This window comes from Cyprinus carpio, chromosome A18, assembly GCF_018340385.1.
Source record: "Cyprinus carpio isolate SPL01 chromosome A18, ASM1834038v1, whole genome shotgun sequence".
Taxonomy (NCBI): Eukaryota; Metazoa; Chordata; class Actinopteri; order Cypriniformes; family Cyprinidae; genus Cyprinus; species Cyprinus carpio.
The window spans coordinates 18,508,092-18,526,465 of NC_056589.1; the positions used below are offsets into that span (position 1 = coordinate 18,508,092).

Consider the following 18,374-nt stretch of genomic DNA (forward strand, 5'->3'; position numbering starts at 1 on the left):
AATCGGTTTTTACGGATACCAAGAAGGGACATACGCTACAAACCATACAGGCCCCGCCCATAAGCCTGTAGCAAATCGCAGGTGACAGCAAGATTATCTCGAAACCGGCACAGTTGTGGTCGGTAAAACTGTATTTTTCTCGGTTTTTGAACGGTGTTGTAGAACACTGGTAGGTTGGCAGTGCTCTCAGTTTAGTGAAAGTAAATCCGCGCCCTCATCGCGTTTCCGCAGTTCAAATGGACGTGCATGCAGATGGATTAGCATCTGTGCTAAAAACAAACGCTCAGCTCAAGCCCACATTCCTTTTCTAATGCTGTTATTCGGATTTGACACTTTCCTCACGCATGATCGCAGGGTTGATCGTAAGAGAAATGCAGGACGAATATAACGTAGGATTTGTGAAGCAGATCCTTAGTTTGAATCTGGTGCCGAGGAAAAATGTCACCAACTGCGGGAGGAACGACACCTCTCTGTGCGATTTCTCCGGTGAGTGTCTAACCACAGCAGACATCACACATCATTCCGATCGGCTTATGTTCGTACTACTATCAGACACTATTATTATATTGTATGATTTGCATCGCAATGAAAAAGTGGTCAAGTTTTCAGACTGATAATGGGTTAGCAACTAATGCTGGTGTGTTAGCTTGACCGGCTAACGTGTTTGTTAAAATTATGGTACAACTCAGAGAAGACGATCAATATGTGTCTGCAGTTATAAATGTCTGTCTGGTTTTCTGTTCAGTTGTTTATCTGCATAGTAGTTCTATCTGTCTGTAAGAATAGACAGACAGACAGTACGACAGAGGACAGGTATTTCTACAGATAGACAGACAGAATAACAGATATTACTACAGGTGAATATCTGTCTGTCTCTCGTTCTATCTACCTATCTATCTATCTATCTATCTATCTATCTATCTATCTATAAAACAGACAGACGGAATGACAAACATACAGAAGGTAATACAGAAAATCTATCTCTTGACAGACAGAGAGAAAGATCTTGTCTGTCTATCGACCTGTTGTTATGTGTTCTTAAAGTTGTGTGATGGAAATATGAAGTTAAATATTTAATTTAATATTACAGGGTTGTATTATAACTAATGATGCTTCACCACTAACAAACAGTCTTAATTTCCACAATGCCAGTCATTAGGTTACGTGGGAGATGTTGGTGTGGGAAGGATTGATAGACTGTTGGCTGGTCTTCAGGCTTTGATTGTGATGTCTTGCGTTGGCAGAGATGTGGTATGGGGTGTTCCTGTGGGCTGTTGTCTCCTCATTGGTGTTCCACCTGCCTGCTGCCCTCCTGGCTCTGGCAACCCTCCGCAGACATAAGATGGCACGATTTTTCCCAGTCGGCATCCTGCTCATGGGCATCATCGGCCCCCTGTTTGGAGGGGTTCTCACTAGTATGTAGCTTGTTTTTTTTTCTGGTTCTAGTTTCTGGAATTAGTTACATCTGAAATATATCATAATGAATATTATATGCATCTAGATGTCCAGTCCAGCTTTTGAAGGCCCACTGTCCTGCAGAGTTTAGCTAAACCCACCTGAACCAAAGTAATCAAGGTATTCAGATTACTTCAGTCTTCCATGTAGTTATATTAAGGCAAGTTGGAGCTAAACTCTGCAGGGCGTTGGCCCTCCAGGACCAGGATTGGACACCCATGAACTAGACATACAAAATGTTGGTATTTAATCTTTTATTTGGACATTTAATGATTAAATATTCACTAAATATTTTACTTGTATTGTGTGTGTGTGTAAATGTATTACAGGTGCAGCCATAGCAGGAGTTTATAAGGCGGCTGGGAAGAGCATGTTCTCCTTGGAGGCCTTGGTGTTTGGAGTGGGACAGTCGTTGTGTGTTTTTATCATTTCCTTCTTCAGAGTGCTGGCTACCCTGTAGCACTGAGACACTGGCACACCAGGCTGCCATCACAAGGAGAGGAAGCAGTTCAGTCACCTGGGCGTCATATGCAAAACATGGAGGCCTTACTTCCCAAGCAGTCCCAACAACTTGTTTCCTTTGATACAGAACAATGGTATTTTTTCCAAACGGGTTTCTGATGAGTTCTTCGAGGAACATGGGACTTTGCATTTGAAAATGAACATTACAAGCTACCTTTAAAGCAGAACTAGCCTTGCATTACAGGTGGAGTCATCTTGCACATATGTATTTTTTTAAATTAATCATTATAAATGATATTTTGTTGTTAGTTTCTTTTCATTTTCCTTTCTTAACACTGATTTTGTCTTTTATAAAGTTTTTGGGTGAGGTAAAGACTCATTTGATGTATATACTAAAGCCCATTACAGCTGGCCCTTAAATTATGCTTGAGAGGAACAACTTGCATTCACTTTGCACTGATTATATGAATCCATTAGGCCAAAGGCTAGACATTTAAATTTGTTTCTCTGCTTCACAATGTTTTATGTATTTTGCCTCTGATTGTGGGCATATTTGAAGAGATTACAGTTAAACACACTTGTGTGTGGACTTTGACATTGTAATCGTTTCACATCATAAGATTTCCTGCTGGAGTTAAGTGGCTTTTGTTGGTTAAATTACATATTTGTGACCTGTTTTTACATTCGAAGTCATTAAGAATTATTTTTTCAAGTGGGCTCCAGGATTTGGCCTTCACATTGTTATTTCTGTATATATTAGAGTGATACAATGAGCTTTGACACTTATTTGCCCATAAGATTCTGTATGTGGCAGCCTCACCTCTTATGCCTAACATGTGAATGTAAAACAGATTTCAGCTGAATCCATCGTAGAATCGTTTAAACCTTCACCAAAGAAATTATAACACTATTCTACAGTCGTTATATGTCACAGACACTGTTATTTTTAGTAGAGAAAGCTCATGTGAAAAGATAAAACTGTTACTATAGAATGTACAAAATTATAATATCAGAATCTGAAACCCAAGTTTATGTACAGAGGCATATCAAATAAGATGCTTAAGTTAAAAAAAAAAAAAAAAAAAAAGTGTGTACACGCACATGTAGATGTTCTCCTTATCTTCTTCAGCAACTACATTATAAGCAAGAGGTGTAATTCTGAAACAGATATGAATATGATCTTAACACAGTAGCAGAGTTTTTAGATTTATCTGAGGAATTATCCGCCTGACATCTAAACCAAACTTATTTCTCAAATATTAGTTTCACATTTCTTCAGTATAAGCATTTGCAGACTTGTGTTCTCCCATAAATGCAAGCCCTCAGGAAGTTTCATTCAAATCTCTTGTGGTGTGAGTTAATGTAAGTCAGACTAATCTTTTCTGACTGGAGCGCTAACATTAGTGGGACGCACTGAAAGCTATGCTTTATTCCTCTGAGCCTATGGTCTCTCAATTGCACAAATGGATTTATTTTTCTAAAGTCCAATCATTCATGGTGGAGTGACTGCTCATTGTTTTTGATTTGTCTTTGATTGTATGGTCTTCTTGAGAAATGGATTTACTCTTTACAATGTAATATTTTTTTTTTTTTTTTTCTTTTTCTGGGCAAGTTTAATTTTGTTATTGTATAATAAGTGCCAATTGCTAGTATTTTCATGAAATAAAATGGTTTAGATTATAATAACACCACCTTGTTTTGCTATTGTGATTTGCAGTCCTGCGGTTTGGGGTGTAATATGTTGCCCAGGAAGCTAAATGTGTGCCTCAGATATGAAAATAACAGCTGAAAGAGTAGTAAAAACAATTTGGTTGTATTCCAAATGGAGGGTGGTTTACTCACGCCACTCTCATCTGTGGTTTAGGGCAGCTTCTGTGTTCTCCAGCACTTCCACGGTCACAGATGGCTCTCCTGTGTTCCATTAACATTCACAAGCCAGATCTGCACAACAGCCGCTTGCTGCGTACTGGAGGGAGTAACATGCTGTACAAACACACGTGGAATGATGCCTCAAATCATGTAAGCTTTTCTGCTAACAGAGGCCTGGTTAAACTGGAATAAAAGGACATTATAATAAGTGTAGAACAGTATTTTTGAATATAGGAGAACTGTTGGTTACCATGACAGGTGTGGATACACTGATTTTAGTGTTATTAGTTTGCATAATGGGGGGGGGGGCATGTATTATATGTATAATATTATGTAATACATGTTTTAAATAAGAAAAGTGCACCACAAACATGCAGGGAGCTAAAAAGCTCTGTGCCAATAACAGTTCATGTAGATAGAGGTGCTTCTGAGTGACTGCAGAAAGATTTACTTTCTTTTTACATGTTGTAATGTATTTATAGCAACTGTATGTAAGTTTTAACCTTGAAATATCAATGTCAAAATAATTCTGATGGTACGCTGACTTCTAATAAGCTGAAAGGCTTCTGTTTCTTTCCTATGGTCCCCCCCCAAATGTATGTTCTGTGAGTATGTAAGCAAAGGCGCTTCAAGTCAATAATAAAGTCCACTCCATTAAATATAGGGAGCTTCAAAGTCACAAAATTCACAAAACTACATACAGTGGCTTTAAAGGGATAGTTCACGCAAAAAAAAAAATAAAATCTGTCTTCATCTGCTCACCCTCAATTTGTTTCAAACCTGTATGAATTTCTTCTGTTGTACATAAAATAACATTTTCTTAATATTGTTGGTTATCAAACTACGGAAGTCAATGATTACTGTCAACTGTTGTTTTGTTTTGTTTTACCAACACTTAAAAATATGTTCCATTCAACAGAAGAAAGAAACTCATATAAGTTTAGCACGCAACATTTGGATGAACTATGCATTTAAGTTTAATCAAATCCCTACTAAGCATTTTACTGCCAAACTTCTTCCAAGTTGAGCCAGGAGGAAACCATGTTTTTGAGAAAGGAAAGAGAGACAAGCATGTTCACATCCATAAAAAAAGCAAGGACTCGTGATGACACAACAGAATTCACTTTTTAATCATTATTAACAAGTATAGGTATTGATTTACTAACCCACTTTTTCATAATTAAACGCATTTGTTCATAATTCATTCTTTTGTACATAATCCAGCGTGCAAGGCAAAGGTACACATGATAGAAAATAGATTTGCGCAGGGTCAGTCCATGTGTGTCTCAGGTGAGGGGGATTCAGTTCTTTGGTCTGATGTTTCTCCCTGCGTTGTGTGCTCCTCTGAGACTGTCTCCCCCCTCTCCTGGTTGGTCACTTGCTCGGCGAGCCCGGATGGGCTCTGCTCTGATTGGCTGTCTGTGACTGTTGTGCTGTCCGTCTCATCGACCTGTCCAGTGTCATCCTCCTTCTCCCCAGCTTTCCCTGTGAATGCACATGATGGACACGTAAGCATGATATCTAATCGAAGTACTTAGTTTGGTAAACAAGTATCTCAAGCAGACTATAGAAACTATAGACTATATTCATATTAAAACTGTGCAGAAAGTTACTATTTAGGTATAGGTTTAAATACATCTATATACATCTCAGGTTTCTTCTCATGGTGTTGGAGAAGAGTTAATCTCTTCCTCCACTCACCTTCCTCACCCTCTGGTAAATCCTCTGAGCAGGGCGTCAGTTCCCCCAGGTTCACTCGCTTCCGCCCCGGTGACCTCTGCCGTCTTGGCAGCGCAGCCTTTAGCTCTAAGAGAGGACATAAAAACAACTGCCATCATTGAAAAGTGACATTCAGTAGATCTGTAGGTTTTATGTTACATTTTATGTTTTAAACACCCTATGAAATCAACATTACAGTCTTTTAGTCTTTAGCTTTGAATTCATTTACACTACCGTTCAGTGAGATTTTTTGGTAATAAGTATTGCAAGTAATTAGTACAGTAATCTAATTACACTGTTGTAGATGTAATTAGTAGCTTGTAATTATTTACTTTCTGAGAGTAACCCAACACTGATCACAGTGTTCACAAAAATATTAAGCTGTTCAAACATTGATAATAATAATAATAATAAATATTTATTAAGCACCAAATCAGCTTATCAAAATGATTTCTGAAGGATCATGTGACACTGAAGACTGGAGTAATGACTGCTGCAAATTCAGCTTTGCATCACAGGAAAAAAATAGATTCTAAAAACATGTTAAATTAGAAAACATTTTAAATTGTAATAATATGTCACAATTTTTTGCTGTATTTTTAATCAAATAAATGCAGCCTTGATAAGCTCAAGAAACTTCTTTCAAAAACATCCCAAACTTTTTGACTGTGTATGCAGTCATGGCCAAGTTTTAAATTTTGTGTTTTGCAAAGTTTGCTGCTTAAGTTGTTGTGGTGTTCATTCACATTGTTTCTAGATTATTGTGTAGAGTGATCAGATGCATTTTAAATAATTGCTAAAAGCTTCATTGGCCAAAAAAATGAACTTTTCACAATAAAACAAATTTTCCAGTTTTTTGATCCTGACACAAAATAATCAGCTAACATTAACTGACTAATCATACCAGCAGCACATGTGAAAGTGTGAATGAGTACTAGTCAGGTGAAATCACTATCATAGTCAATAGATTGTAAGAGTAGACTGATAAAACACAGCCTAATATGCAGGGAAATTGCTACAAAGAATATTGCACCTGAAAGAACCATTTACTGGATCATCAAGAACTTCAAGGAGGTTTGACTGCAGTGAAGAAATCTTCATGATGTCCCAGGGTGTCCAGCAAGCGCAAGGACCATTTTCTCCCTTGAGAAGTCAGCTGCGGAATCATGTCTCCAGCAGTGCAGAGCTTGCTTAGGAATGACAGCATGTTGGTGTGAGAGCATCTGCACACACAGTGAGGCCAAGACTTTTAGACAACGTCCTGGTGTCAAGAAGGGCAGCAAAGAAGCCACTTCTCTCCAAGAAAAACGTCAAGGACAGACTGAAATTCTGCAGAAAGTACAAGGATTGGACAGCAGAAGACTGGTGCAAAGTTATCTTCTCTGATGAAGCTCCCTTCTGACTGTTTGGGACATCTGGAAAATCGATTGTTTGGAGAAGAAAAAATGAATGCTACCATGAGTCCTGTAAGTCCCAAAAAGTGAAGCATTCTGAGACCATGCATGTGTGGGGTTGCTTTTCAACCAAGGGAATTGGCGCTCCCATAATTCTGCCCAAAAACACTGCCATGAATAATCAAAATGTCCTGCAAGAGCGACTTCTTCAAACGATCCATGAGCAATTTGGTGATGATCTGTGCATTTCCAGCATGATGGAGCACCATGTTACAAAGCAAGAGTGATAAAGAAGTGGCTCGCAGATCATTACATTGAAATTTTGGATCCGTGGCCAGGCAACTCCCTGGATCTCAATCCCATAGAGAACCTGTGGCCAGTGCTCAAAAGGTGAGTGGACAAGCAGAAGCCCACTAATAGTGATCAACTCTGAGAACAAATAATGCATGGATGGCAAGAATGGATGGCCATCAGTCAGGATTTGGCCCAGAAGCTAATAGCATGCCAGAGCGAACTGCAGAAGTTATGAAGAACAAGGGTCAACACTGTAAATATTGACTCGTTATATATTTTTGCCAATAAAAGCCTTTAAAACTTATGATATGCTTATCATTGTTTTTCAGTATACCACAGAAACATGTGGAAAAATAATCTACAAACACTACAGCAGCAAGTTTGCAAAACACAAAATTGATGACACTGGCAAAACTTTTGGCCATGACTGTGTGCTAGTTGACTCCAATAAGTTGTATAACCCATTCTGTCCAATAAAATTCTCACTAGTATGAGAATGTCCAAATACCTGACCAGCAATAACATCAGCAGTTTTTCTTCAAAACATCGGTCTCATTTAACATGAATAGGATTATTCAGAGTGCTGTTTAGAAACACTGTGAGTGACAGGTATGAGACATCAGAGGCTCACCCTCAGGGTCAAGCATGGCGGTGTGTTGGAGGAGAGAGTCCTCGTGGACAGACACAGCACGGCGCTGGGGAGAGGGCTTCATGCGGGGCCGTGGGATAGGGAGGGTCTCTATGAGAGGAAATATGGTCAGACTGTGTCCGTTCTTATAAAAGACATGAACACAGTTCAGCACAGGGTCTTTGAGGCTGTTTTGTGCTTTTTTTATATAGGACAGGGAGGTCTGACAGTGCAAATGGGGGAAATCAGGAATCTATACAGTCAGGATTCAAACCTGTGACCCTTTATGGGTGTATGTGCAACCGCTGCGCCACAGATATGAACATCACAAGGTTGTTCATAACAGATTAACAAATGAGAAAAAGATCTGTATCGGGATGTATGGATGTAGGGTGGAACTTGAATGAAAATGACAGACTGTGTTAACTGTCCACAGAAAATGCTGTCACATTCACAACACTTGATACCGCCAGGGGATGTTCAGCTTATCACATTATCACAATATTCATATTCTCAGTTATGTGGTTATTGCGCTAAGATAACATTTGGAGCTACAAAGAGTATTTTGGACCAACACTTAAAGAATGAATGCATTTTCATCAGGGCCCATTTGCTGCATCGGCTTCACAAGCATTGAATTACATGACTGATGAGACAGGGCTAACTGAATTGTGCCCGGCCGAGCCCTATAAGAGCCGGCAGACTCTGAGAGCTTCGAGATCGGTCATCGAGGGAGGTGTTAAATGAAAACAGACACTAGTTGAGTCATTATGTGGCCCTACTTTCGTATTATAAATTTGTTTAGACAGTGATGGATATCATAAAGGCCGGGCGTGAGTGCATGCAAGAGACAAAGTGAAAAGTAAGAATCAGAATAGGAGATAGATAGGCTGTCAATCAGTTAAAAGGATGTTCAAAAAAATTAGAACTGTAACTTAATTTTTCTGATTCACTAAAACGAACCGGTCCACCTAAGTGCATACGATGATGTGCTATGTTTTTAAGTGGAACAGACAATTAAATCACTATTTACTAATAATGTTATCCTCTCTAAAACAAAATTAGCTTGTTGGATTTTGACAGACACCATGAACTGTCACTGTATGGAAAAAAAAAATGTGTCCAGCTGAAAAAATGACAGCATGTTGAAAGAGCATTTGAAAAAAAAATGAAGATGAGAAAATATTAAGATAATTTTCATTTTATTTACTGTAGTTTCAATTTTCACTATTATGCCAAAACTGGCCCGCATGCCCCAATATCCCCACTAGACTGACAGGGAGGCAAACCTTCAGTGACGGATTGTGCTCTCTCTGAACGCTCTTTGATATCTGTTCTGAGAATCCTCCGTGGTGAGGGGGCTGGGGGCGTCTCTTTGCGGGGAGATGGGGTTGGAGGCTCTTTCTCCAGAGGCTGGAAGCGAGAGATGGTCTCGGATACCTCTGCCTGACCTTCTTGAGATGGGCTGGGGAGCTTGGGACTGGGCATGGCCGTCCGTGCTGCCTCACTACCGGGAAGTAGAATGGGCTTCATGGCCGGTTTAGGGGGCAACGGGCCTATAGGACGCTCTGGAAGTAGCGGCCTTTCTGTACGGTGGAAGTCCGTAACACTCTGGGTCACTCGGGTTGGTCGCCTGGTGTCTGGAGAAAATAAGAGGTTTAAAGTGTTTTCTAAATGCATGTTGTCTTATTGTGGACAATTCATCCATTGATATGTTTCCATATTTGACCTTGTAATTCTTCATCAAAATGTCTTAAGTCAATCTTCAAGATCTTCTCTTTGGTGCTGTATGCTAGATTTCTTTTGTTACAACTGACAACTGATGGATAGAACCACGCCCTGCATTTTTTTATTTTCCGATGTACATCACAGATGAAAAGATCTGTCACTACATTCATTTCATCACAACTTGTGCCTTGCTATGATGAAAATGACTGAAACGGGCTGATTCCTCTCTTACCTGATGAGGTGGACATTGTGCGGGGTTTCATAAATGTGGGTGGTGGCTCAGGTTTGTCAAGTATTGCCCCTAAAAAGCAAGCAAAGTGTACTAAATAATAGAGAAAATGGCAAAAAAGGCTACACCGGAAATACATCCTGAGCTGTGCTAACACAGCACTAACAATGCAGCAGATTCTAACATACCAGCATGGAGGTCTACATACTGTAGCTGAGAAATGCATCTTACCCTCAGAGTTGGCTTTCCTCAGCTCCTCATCCTTGCTCTGTAAGAGGATAACACTGGATTAAATAAAATGCCTAGTGAACGAAGTGTATAATCTCTAATTGACCCAAACTCTTTTTCATGTAAAGAACAAGCGTTGATTTTGATACAGTGTTTTTTTTTATTAGCAGAGTAAGCGAATATTACTGGGGCAAGGTATTTTTGCCTGATATGAGGTATTTCTGATAACAGTAAATTATTTATGACCATTAATAAAGTTTAAAAGGTCTTCAGAGTACAGAGTTGTTCAATTAATTTGGTTCAAAAGGGTGCATGTTTTTCACATTAAAAGGTTGGACTGTTTGGCAATAACACACTTCTAAAAAACATGGCAAAGACAAATATCTCACATCCCAGAAAGAAAACTGGAAGCATGAAATACCCGCACTTACCTGGCTCTGTTTGGTGTCAGTAGGAGATGTTTTGGTGACTCCCATGCGTTGAAGCATGACATGGAGACGCTGTTCAAAGCTGGACGAGCTCTCCGAGGCATGTTTCTAGACAATGACCCGAAAAATTACCTCTAAGAATAGTTTTGTACAAACAGCACAAGAAACATTTCTAACAATATTTATTCTAGGAGCTTTCAGAGCACTTTTGAGGAAGTAAAGTCAGCCATACATTGAATAGTCATTAGGAAACTCTAAATCTGACGGCGCCCTCTCATCCAAAAGAAGTTTGGATCAGCGATCAACAGCAACCAAACTATTTAATACTGACTCACTGTTTTCAGCATTAACTGAAAGAAATCATATTATGCAACAACAGATGCTGCAAAAAGAAAAATTTCAGCATCATGTTTATACAATCTTTTAGATATGCTGATATTGAATCATGTTCATATATAGTGTAACAACACTCTTGGTCAATTACATCACAAACTGCTCTGAAAACATGAAAATGTGACAAAGGAAATGCAGATTGCACATACAGTGACTCAACACATGCTGTCATAACAACAAAAAAGTACCATGTAGTTTTGTACATGCAACACTGTCAGACGATGGTTTTCATTGAGCGTACAAGAACATGGTAAATAATCACTACCATGATAATAGTTTTTTAAGCATAAATTTAACAAAAGTGGATGAGATTTATTTAATGAGATGGAAAACAAACAAAAAAATTTAATGGGGTAAGAAAAATACTCTTTATATTGATGTAATATTCAGATATACCAGATCTGCTATCTATATTAAGTATATTAATCTTTTTTTAAAGATTGGGTTTTAGTTTTTTTGTTATTTATATCCATTTTACTAGGTTTAAATCACATTCGGATCAGAGGGGCACCTCAATATGACTGAAATTGTACTTTACTATTAGCAATTAAAGGGGCGGGGCACCACTGATACCGTGGTACTTGGAAGGGCTTAAATGAAGCCTTTTTACAATTTTTACTCAAAATGCACTTAAAAAATATCTGAAAACAGAAAAGTTGCATTATGCATTGACAATACTGTTAACAGATTTTGGATTTCTGTTAATCAGCCTACTGTATAATCTATAAATAACCAAATATTGTCTGATTAACTGGGCTAGCCAAATATATATCAATCTATCACTAAATATAATCTTCATTCAACATCTAGTGTAACCCAATCAGAACCACTGTACACTTACCTTAGCTTGCGTGGCTGTGCCATCCTGCTCTGGCAAGACGTCTGAGAGAAGGATGAGGGATTGCGATTTGCCATCTCTAAGAGAGCGACGGATGGGTTTGGGCCTCCGCTCTCCATCTGGGGTGCGGCTCTTCTCCAGGGTCCGGCCCTTCTCCCGCTCTGAGGGTGACACAACTGGGACTGGGCTGGGGGTTTTAGTGGGAATGGGAGGTGCAGCAGGGTACAGTGCTGGGACCTCTTCGGTTTTGCTTGGGGAGGAGGCAGGAGGTGTGGGAGTGGATGCACGTGGGGTCAATACAGGTGTGGGGGCAGGTGAAGGAGCTCTGGGTGGCATCCTGTCCTCAATAACTGGTGCAGTTGTTGTGGAATCTGTGATGGTGAGGATGGTGGTGGTGGCCGTGGTTGCGGCTGCTTTGACTATGTTTTCCTCATCCAGTTTTTCTTTGTCTCTCTGCTTTTCTTTCTCCTTCTCTCGTTCCCTCTCCTTTTCTTTTTCCCTTTCCTTTTCTCGCTCTTTCTCTGCACGTGCTGCCTCCCGGAGTGGTCGGATGAGATCTGCTATTGAAGTCTTTTTGGCCTTGCCCTCAGGAACGCCGTCGCCCTTGGCCCCTCGACCTGCTCGGACTTTCTTAAAGGCGAAAAAGTCACCAAACTTCTTCTTAATGTTTTTGGAGGGGGCTGTGGTGGGGATGGGGGTTGTAGTGGAGGTGGTAGGGGGGGCAGTTGTGACACACGTGGGCTCTGCAGGTTGTGCTTTAATGAGCCTCTCCTCCCTCTGGTGCTTTCTGAACACGAGGAGAGGAGAGGTATGATGGGAAATGTTTTGACAACCGGTAAGGATATTTCTTTGTTAGAGATCGTGATTTAATCTCATGCTGTGATTAATTCCAGGTAAATATTTTTTCATTAACATTGATCTGCATACTAGAGTGTGTTTTTTAAATGTTGTGTACTCACAGGGGTTCATCAGGGATGATTTTTTTGGTGAAGAACTCTTCTACACCTTCATCAACCCTCCCCATGTTCTCATTGGCCTCATTCTCGCTCTCAGCTGCCTGCTCCTGCACACATACAAACAACCACAAGGTAATTCACCCAATTAAAATCTACTAAATGTTTAATCTGAACAAGAGTAACTGTATCATAGCACAATGGAATGAAAATATTAACATAATTTACACAATATATGTCCCTTGATCAGTAACCTTAAACTCAGCCTCAGACAGCACTGCACATTGCACACAAAACTTGTAAGTACTAAGAAAATAGCAAATCAGACTGCCTGAGAGCTCGCCAACTTCCAGGAGTATGGGGTGCACAGAATATAGGGTGCCTTGTCAGTTCACAGAGAAACAAAATGGTGTCTACAATGTACTGTGTTATCATTAGGAATGTTTCTGAGGAAAAATGAAATACTTGATTTAACAAATTTTAAAGGTTCATGCATCAAAAGTTGCATTTGAGGTTCTTTAAACGAGATATTCATGAGCAGAACTGTATATTCCATCATGTTATTGGTCTAGGAAATAATCCGCTTTTTTTGTTGTTGTTTTTTTTTTTTTTTACTTCGGGTGAAGTCAAATTTTGATTAAAGTCTACACACTTTTCTGTAATTTCTTTGGTATTTTCCATATAACAATTCATTATGCTCCACACAGGATTATTACTGTGGTATCATTTCAGATTTATCAAGAATATTCCCTTCCAGTCTTACTGGGAAATTTCTAAGGCCTGTTCACACCAAGACGAATATTCAGTGCAAAAATTAGTATCGATAATAATTGTAATTTGAATGAATGCCTATTACTGCATCTGTTCAGACCGTCACGAATATTCACATGCCATTAATTCAATGGATTTTTTTGTACAGAGAGTTTTTCTAATCTCTTTTCCACCATACTGCAAAGAAAACTGGCCAACCAATAGGATTTCCTTTTTCTGATCTCATGTCCAGAGCCTCAGCGGTTGCATAAACCACTTGGTGGTGCTCAGAATCCTTTCTGTTCTGAGTATTTTACTAAGCGACAGTGAATAGCAGAAGAAGAACCTGGAACTGGCGAACAGAAAAATCTGAACGGCTCTACTTTCTTCTCCGGGACAAGTGGGTGTCAGAAATGCAAAGTTAAGTAGTGCTTTGTGTCCCAGAGTAACCAGGGTATTTCTGCTTTTCTAAAAGTGTCATCTACTGTCAGAAAGTGAATCTGCATTTTCATTCAGCCCCTTCGGAACATTAGTGTTGATGTGAAAAGGTCTTTAGACAGAATAAACTGCAAAATGGACCAGACTTTATAGCAATAGTCAAAAGTCTGGCTCTGTGACCAATCAGTGCCCTTTGATTTGAGGGTTTGATTTAAGGTAAAGGTTGATAGAAATGTTGCGTAGAAAAGTTAACACTATTATGTTTATATGCTGAGCACTCCTGAGCTTATGCACCAGTGTTTTTTCCTGCTGTCTCACATTTTCACACATTAAACACACCATGAATAAAACTATCTAAGACTATGTAAGATGTTCTGTCTGCCATGAATTTGTCTTCAAGCGGATCTGCCTAAATGTCCCGAGAGAGAGCCAAACCCTGCCTCAGTCTCTCTGTCTGTCCCCCCGCCCACCACCTAATATGATTACACCCCTCAGATACAGCCTCATTACACACACACACACACACACACACACACACACACACACACACACATACACACACGCGCGCGTAAGCACTTAAATGAGAGGACGAGTGCTCATCAGTGGTCACTGGTGTATCTATCATGTAGCCACAGTCATAACACAATAGCCACAGATATGGAGGTTGTATACTCCATTCCTGATTGTTCTTAAACACTGAGTTTTAATGACATTACACCATGTTGTGATTGTGATAAATGAGCAAAATGATTTTCGTGATGGCAATCATTCATCTTTTACTCTAACAATAAGTTACCTGTAAGCTGAAATCACACTGCTGATCATTTCCACAGAGGCTTCAGAAATACAGGTTTGTATTAGGATTAATAGATTTTAATGTAAATATCAGAACAGAGTCTGGAGCAGGATTCATTTCAGGTGTGAAAAGGGATTAGGGTTAAAAAAAAAAGTCTTTATATGAGCTGTATAATACGGCACATGTATTATATATTATATTATATTTCCTATAGCACATATATGAATATATAGCACTAAATATATAATATATATAAATAATAATAATATAATATATAAAAAATATAATTAATGGTTGGACAGAAAACATAAACAGGATCATTCTTAAGCAATGAACAGTGTTTCTCAACCGGGGGCAAAACTGAAAATTTAAATGTATTACAATTTAATTATATGAATTAATAATTATATAAATAACAATTAATAATCAATAAATTAATAATTACAATACATTATTAATTATAATTACTAATACAATAATTATTTAAATCCATTATATAAAAAAATAATAATAATATTAAAATAATTCTTAAATTATATTTTTTTCCCAAACAATAACTTGTTTTTGACTGAAGAACTTAGGTCTTGAAACTTCTGAAATCACAAAATTAATCAAGGTTAAATAAATATATCAATGCTACCAGCAGAAAACAAGCAGCTTTTAATTACAGCAGAAGTACAAAAATAGTCTACATCGTTATATTGTGGACAATGGGGGGCATTTGAGTAAAAAAAGGCTGAGAAGCACTGGACTAGTGGTTAATTCATTAAGCACTATGAGAACTGTGCTAGCTTTCAAAGTTAACATAAAACATTATATGCAACCCATTTTACTGATGCATTTAAAAGTACTCTTGGATTGATGATATCATGTCATTTACTTTTTTCATCATTGATGAAAAGTAGAGTTGTTTCAGTGGCAGAGCAATTTTATGGGGGAAAATGTAGTTGTGACTTTTAATCTTACAATTCAGATATTTCTTGCAGAATTACGAGATATAAACATATTGTGAGATATGAACTTGCACCTGTGAGAAAAAAAGGAAAAATTGTAAAATAAAGAGTCACAGTTACATTTTTTTTAATGTGCACAAATTAATCATCATATGACCGACCGTTAACACATCGATGTGCTTTAAGAACGCAGATTGGGTCAATGTTGATTCCATGTTGACTTGTCAACTGTGCCAGATCAGGAGCTTACAAACACTATACACACACAAAAGCACAGGGTGCCCAGTCTGTGTGTTTTGCCTGTTTCCTGCTGCTGCACAGACTGCGAGGCCTTCAGGCAGTTTGAGTTACTGCAGAATGAGAAAGAAAGAAATATGGAGAGAGAGAGGAGGAGAGAGAGAGAGACCACTGCAGAGCTATGGCAACCATATGCAAATGAGGCACTGCACACCGCATGAGAAATGGATTATAAATCATTTAGCACCTCTCGGCCAATGAGAAGGCAAAGCACTCATCACTCCATCTTCAAAAGGAGGAGGAGAGCAGGCGCCACGTTGTGTGAGGCGGCACAGGGAGAGGTGTTTCCCACGCATCTTAATAACACAATCATATTCCCCAACAAAACTCACTGCATGAACAGTGCAACCGTACAGCTCATGCTTAATTATATATCAATAATGGAAAACAAAGCTTTTATGTGGTTCACTTGGCCTGCTGGGTTTGTTAATACCTAAACAAGATGCCCAGGGTTCATATTTTTCCACATAAAGCCAAGAATGAATTATTTCATCAATTTATTCCATAAATAGGCAGTTACATATAAATCAGTATGTAAATAATTCCACTAGCCATAATTTGAAAATCAAAACTGATTCCTACATGAAACCAGATAATGTTAATACCTGATGGGTTAAGCTGGTCTGCTCTTGTAAAAGTGACACGTTTCGGTCTAAAGAAGTGGTTCCTGGATTAGTGTAGCATTAGGAAGTTGACACATTGATCAAAGATCAGTCCGACTCACATGTCATGACTCATTACTATGTGTACACAATGTCAGATTTTTTCAGTGGAAAGAAGGAGAGATACAGAGAGAGGGAATGAATGCAGTGATCTTAACCTCTCTAATAAACTCTGTGAACTGAGAATAGCATTATGATGTGAGCTGGAACAGGCCTGTCTAAAGGTGTCAGGTTGAGACAGTGATCCCAGAATTCCACGGGCTTCTGTCTATGCATCTCTGGTAGTAAAGTTACAAGCTCTATGGTAGGCAGTAATGCACCTCAAAGAGATTATGTCCAACATGATAGGCACTTTCAACAAATAGGGTACAAAATAGGGGCTGAAGATCAGATTTTCAACTCTGCTGTTTTGCAATTTTCTAGCGATGAACATTAAATAAACATGAAAAATAAAAAGTGCATAAAATGAATACATTACAAAAGAACACAAAATGACTAATAGGGTTGCAAATTTAGACTCAATAAAGCTGTTACTCATAAGAGGCTAATTCGTTTGTGACCAAATATTGGTATTGGTTACTGATAAACTCTTTGTTTTAATTAATTAAAGGCTGATCCTTTTTTCTTCCATTTTACATTATATAACAGGGCTGAATGGTCAAGTGTGATGAATGCAGTCAACAAAAATGTATGTAAAAATTGAGAAAATAGAACAAGTTTTAGAACAAGCTTATTTTTCCGCCATGCAGGAGAAAAATTATATTACTTTTTGAGGAACACAATTTAAGGAATGTTCTTTTTTATAATGGACAAAAATCATATGGTAAAAGGCCAGGGTTGAATTATATGTGGAACAAAGCTGAATATGCTGTTTTCATCATTGCAGTTCATTAAAACAATAAATTACAACTAATAAAATATCTATTCAATAGATCAAATTCCTGTCGACATTGTCATGCTATGTGTAGAGGAAAGGCACACCAAGGCGAAGGTTATCTACAAACAAGATTTTAATAGAATCAAAGAAGATGATAATCCATGAAGGCAAAGGGAACATGCAGCAAAACAACATCACAACAGCTACATTCAATACCGGACAACCTAAGGAACAGAACAGGGAGTACTTGTACTAACTCAGTGCTTGAAGTGGAAAAACAGAAGTGCCCAGCCACCCAACCCCCCCAAAAAAAAATTTTTTTTTTTCAATTAATTAATTGCTATTCCTAATTCCCAATGTATGTATATAATGTCGAAAGAAAGAAAGAAAACCAATAATCACCAGTTAAGCTGCGATACCGAACAAGACCACAGGGAGACACCAAAAGACCACTAAACCTGCTGCCTTAACCTTACTTTGCATGCTACTATACAGATCCATTCAGAATAACTAAACCACTGTCCAGCACATAATCTAATACAACTTCAGCTGGCATTCATTATAAAACACTCGTGCTTTCAAGCCAAATACACACTGAAAAGAATAATTTACTGCCATCTGGACACAAGTCACTATTCTCTCTGCCATCTCTGATGAAATTGTCCGTGTTTTCTTTGCATTAGCACTGTTATGAACTGTAATGCATTCCCTTACTGGAATCTTAAACTTTCCAGAAGTTAACCGGTTTCAAATGACCTCCTGGGTAGTGTGCTTTATAGTGTCATTTCTAATCACCCAGACACTGACGCTTTGACTCAGTACCAGCAACATGTCAGAAGTGCCGGTAAACATGAAAAAGTGCTGGTACGCCAAAGACTAACGCTGCATTCCATTCGGAAGGGCTCATCCCTATGCCCTATAATCCCTTCAAAGGGTTTACCCTCCGGAGTGAGAGCTTCAAAGGTTTGAAGGGTGTTGGGGAC

At 38.6% G+C, this 18,374-nt stretch overlaps 2 protein-coding genes across 5 annotated transcripts in view; one reads left to right on the forward strand and one right to left on the reverse strand.

Moving 5' to 3' along the window:
- Window positions 1-12: 12 nt before the first annotated feature.
- Window positions 13-3,605, forward strand: LOC109108660 (transmembrane protein 170A). Its single transcript, XM_042775227.1, has 3 exons — window positions 13-486; window positions 1,245-1,415; window positions 1,785-3,605. The coding sequence occupies exons 1-3, from the start codon at window positions 345-347 to the stop codon at window positions 1,913-1,915; spliced, it is 444 nt and encodes a 147-aa protein (XP_042631161.1). The 5' UTR covers window positions 13-344; the 3' UTR covers window positions 1,916-3,605.
- Window positions 3,606-4,966: 1,361 nt separating this feature from the next.
- Window positions 4,967-18,374, reverse strand: part of LOC109109430 (capping protein, Arp2/3 and myosin-I linker protein 3-like) — a 46,289-nt gene continuing 32,881 nt past the window's right edge. The window contains exons 32-40 of one of the 4 annotated variants that reach the window (XM_042775230.1): window positions 12,625-12,728; window positions 11,669-12,452; window positions 10,438-10,542; window positions 10,010-10,046; window positions 9,782-9,850; window positions 9,111-9,461; window positions 7,825-7,932; window positions 5,497-5,592; window positions 4,967-5,271 (exon numbers count right to left, since the gene is read on the reverse strand). In XM_042775230.1, coding sequence (XP_042631164.1) covers window positions 5,057-5,271; window positions 5,497-5,592; window positions 7,825-7,932; window positions 9,111-9,461; window positions 9,782-9,850; window positions 10,010-10,046; window positions 10,438-10,542; window positions 11,669-12,452; window positions 12,625-12,728 — 1,869 coding nt within the window. In that variant the 3' untranslated portion in view covers window positions 4,967-5,056. Of the gene's footprint in view, window positions 5,272-5,487; window positions 5,593-7,824; window positions 7,933-9,110; window positions 9,462-9,781; window positions 9,851-10,009; window positions 10,047-10,437; window positions 10,543-11,668; window positions 12,453-12,624; window positions 12,729-18,374 lie in introns of all 4 variants that reach the window. The other 3 variants (XM_042775228.1, XM_042775232.1, XM_042775231.1) reach the window with 3 other exon arrangements.

Bases quoted from the DNA above. Each gene is read 5' to 3' on its own strand.
- LOC109108660 (XM_042775227.1), top strand. From the start codon at position 345: ATGATCGCAGGGTTGATCGTAAGAGAAATGCAGGACGAATATAACGTA. The intron at 487-1,244 runs GTGAGTGTCTAA...TTGCGTTGGCAG, and splicing joins CTCTCTGTGCGATTTCTCCG to AGATGTGGTATGGGGTGTTC. The intron at 1,416-1,784 runs GTATGTAGCTTG...AATGTATTACAG, and splicing joins GTTTGGAGGGGTTCTCACTA to GTGCAGCCATAGCAGGAGTT.